Below are 2,964 nucleotides of genomic sequence, written 5' to 3'. Positions count from 1 at the left end.
CATTTTCTCCTTATGTGTATATTATTTATCTTCAGTGTTCCGGGTTTGCAATCGTATACAAGTATTTCAAGGATCGTATAAACTAACGAAGGAAGGCAGGAAAGAACATAGGTGTAATAGGGTAAAAATTAATAATATATGAGTGTTACCAGCCCTTGTCTTTTCCCTGATGGCTAAAGAGTACTCTGGCTTTAATGCTTCATTCTCAGTTTCTTCCTCTGAATATTTCCTCCCACCCTCAGAAAAAACCCGTAATATTGCAAAAGTGATTATTTTGAGCTTCTGTAATAAAGAAGCAGGAGAATCGAGCAGAAGGAAGAAGACAGAGGAACCCTATAGATTAGGGTTGAAGCAGGGCATCTGGAGGGAACTTCCAGTAAGAAAGTAAAGTAAGAAGATAGGAGAAATGAATGACACTTAAAATAAGAGAATTATGGGAGAAATTGTGGGCTGATAATAGGTATACCTTCTATCTTGCCTGAGGCCCCACTAAAAGAGAAGTTAGAAGTAAAAGGAAGAGTAAACTCAGTATAGTGAAGAGAAATGGAAGGGAATGTTCCAGACACAGGGATTTCAGCAAAGTTCTGGGAGATGGAAAGTGAATGGAGGTTGCTGTGGACTGATAAAAATTAGTGGTGGAATCATAGCCCGGAGTACACGCTGAAGAGCTGGAAGGAACAGGAGTCAATGTACAAGGTGGAATCTGGGCAGATTCTGGGGTCAGAAGCAGTGGAAGCTCAAGAGGCAAAAGTGAGCCGCGGGGTTAACACAACGTGTGTGTTTGTGTGGGATAATTCGAATGTCTTTGCCCCGTTCCTCCCCAGTCTCCACATGCAGAGTGACTGGAACACAGTGTTTACCCTAAAGCAAAAAAGGAGAGAATTGTGCTCTAAAGAAGTGGAAGGAACTGCCTGTAGAGAGCTTAGGCTTCTAGCACTTAGTGTAGATGCTCCAGAATAAAGACCTCTTCCTTCAGGCTTTTGAAGGGCCTGCCCTCTGACAGCTAAAACTCTAAATTCAACCTTCTAGTGGACACTTACATGCTTTGAACTTGTTATAATTCTCGTAGGGAACGACCAATGGAGAATAAAAAATACCTTAGTAAGCAGCAGAAGAAACCTGTTCTAGCTATTCTTGGACTCACTCGTTCTTAAATAAAAATATATACCCAAGGTCATTAACAAAAGAGGAGAAGGAGCACCAACTCTCTGAGTTTAAAACCTCACCATGGGAGAAACAAGAATGCTTTAATGAACAGAGAGAAAATAACTTTTAAAACACTTTAGATCTGGGAAGAACCAAGGTGAAAAAAAAAAAAAGAAAAAGAAAGGAAGAGATAAAAACAAAGAGAAAGAAGATCTTAGAAATTAAATTACTGAAGAGCTGGAAGACAAACTTAAGACAATTTCTAAAGTTGTAGAATGAAATGAATACAAACCTCTGCAGTGATGTGTGAGTTTACCATGTTGAAAAGTTTGAAAATCCTCATGGGGGACTGAGTGAAATGGAAATTGTTTTTACCTCATGATTAATGAATATCCACATTCTTTTAAAATGGAACCATTTTTGCCATAATTTTCACATCAAGTACCTTTTTCTACAGAAAAACCGTCTTACGACCATTTAGTTATACAGTGAAAACGTATGTGGCAAAAATCCTTGTGGCAAAGATACTTATGGCAAAAACTACCTAGAACCCTATTTTTGGATTCTAAGAGAAGGCTCACACTTCACTTTCTCTGATTAGTGGAAAGATGTTGCCCAGTTCCATAGGGCATATACCCTGGCAATGTGGCTATTGCTTTTGGACTTCAAATGAAGTCAGCCTGGAAATAATTTTGAAATATATACTTCATACTGTCAGAAACATGTTAAGCTGCATATAACTGGAAACCTAACCAATGATGTCTTCAACAAACAGGGGTTTGTTTTGTTCCCCAAGCAAGAAGTCGAATGTGGGTAGTCGAAGATATTGGTTCAACAGCTTAAAGATACGACCAAAACCCCCAGGGTCTTGTTATCCTTCCATTCTTCTATCCTCAGCTGTTTCCTTTAGTTCTTACCCTTGTCATCTCATGGAGATACCCTCACATCAGTATCCTAACAAAGAAGACAGCTCTTTTTCTTCTCAGAAAGGAAGCTCTTCCTCAAACTCTCTCTTGAATGTCATTAGTCAGAAATGGACTGAATCCATTTCTTGTGCTGAGTCCAAAGTAATTACTGGCAAATCAAATGAAACCTCCATGACTTACATAGACCAGTTATGATTCATCCTCATGAACTGTGGTTGGGGACTCCTTCTGCTCAGACTACTTTTTAGCTAGAGGTCCTGTTCATAGGGAAGAAGGGTGGTCTATTGAGGAGCCAACAAACTCTGCCACACGTGTATTCTACAAAATGTTTAATTCTTGGACTGGATGTAGAGGGATAATAATAGTTAAGTCACACAAGATAGGAAGTTAGGAAAGGCAACAAAATAACCCAAAATATAAAGAATTCCTAAGTAGAGGTGTTGTAATAAACTTTGTGTTTAAATTTTGCTTACTTACATGTATTTGTAGAGTAAAATTCCTATTTAGGCTAGTTGATTGTGTTCATGCCTTCCTGGCTGAGAGTTCCATATGGCTGATGAATTAATATCAAGGAAGGAGACTAGAGAAAAGGCAAAATCTCCAATCCCAAGTTCTCTACCTTTCTATTCACCTCTGAACTCCTGGGTAGAATTGATGAAGTTCCATGGGGGCATCTCCTGTTTAATGTATCTCCAGCATTTTTTTTTCACTTCTTCCTCAAAGGAATTCAGAGAGGATGTTATCTTATTAGTTTCACCAACAAGACTGTAGCTCAGAAATCACAGAGGTTTCTATCGTGCCTCTTGCTTCTCCTCTAAGACAGGTATTTATGCTAGACAGACATGTGAGGTGGATCTAATGACAGTGGGCACACCCATTTCTTTCTTTTTTT

At 38.9% G+C, this 2,964-nt stretch overlaps 1 protein-coding gene across 1 annotated transcript in view; it reads left to right on the top strand.

Annotated features, from left to right (window-relative positions):
* Nucleotides 1-687: 687 nt before the first annotated feature.
* The window catches only part of LOC102733321 (tRNA methyltransferase 10 homolog C-like), a 5,350-nt gene continuing 3,073 nt past the window's right edge, over nucleotides 688-2,964 (top strand). The window contains 1 exon segment of the mRNA XM_031034723.2: nucleotides 688-750. Coding sequence (XP_030890583.2) covers nucleotides 688-750 — 63 coding nt within the window.

Source organism: Leptonychotes weddellii, chromosome 7 (assembly GCF_054177405.1).
Source record: "Leptonychotes weddellii isolate Sample4059 chromosome 7, ASM5417740v2, whole genome shotgun sequence".
NCBI lineage: Eukaryota > Metazoa > Chordata > Mammalia > Carnivora > Phocidae > Leptonychotes > Leptonychotes weddellii.
Note: the sequence above shows the minus strand (reverse complement) of the source record. Positions and strands in the feature narration are given on the sequence as shown.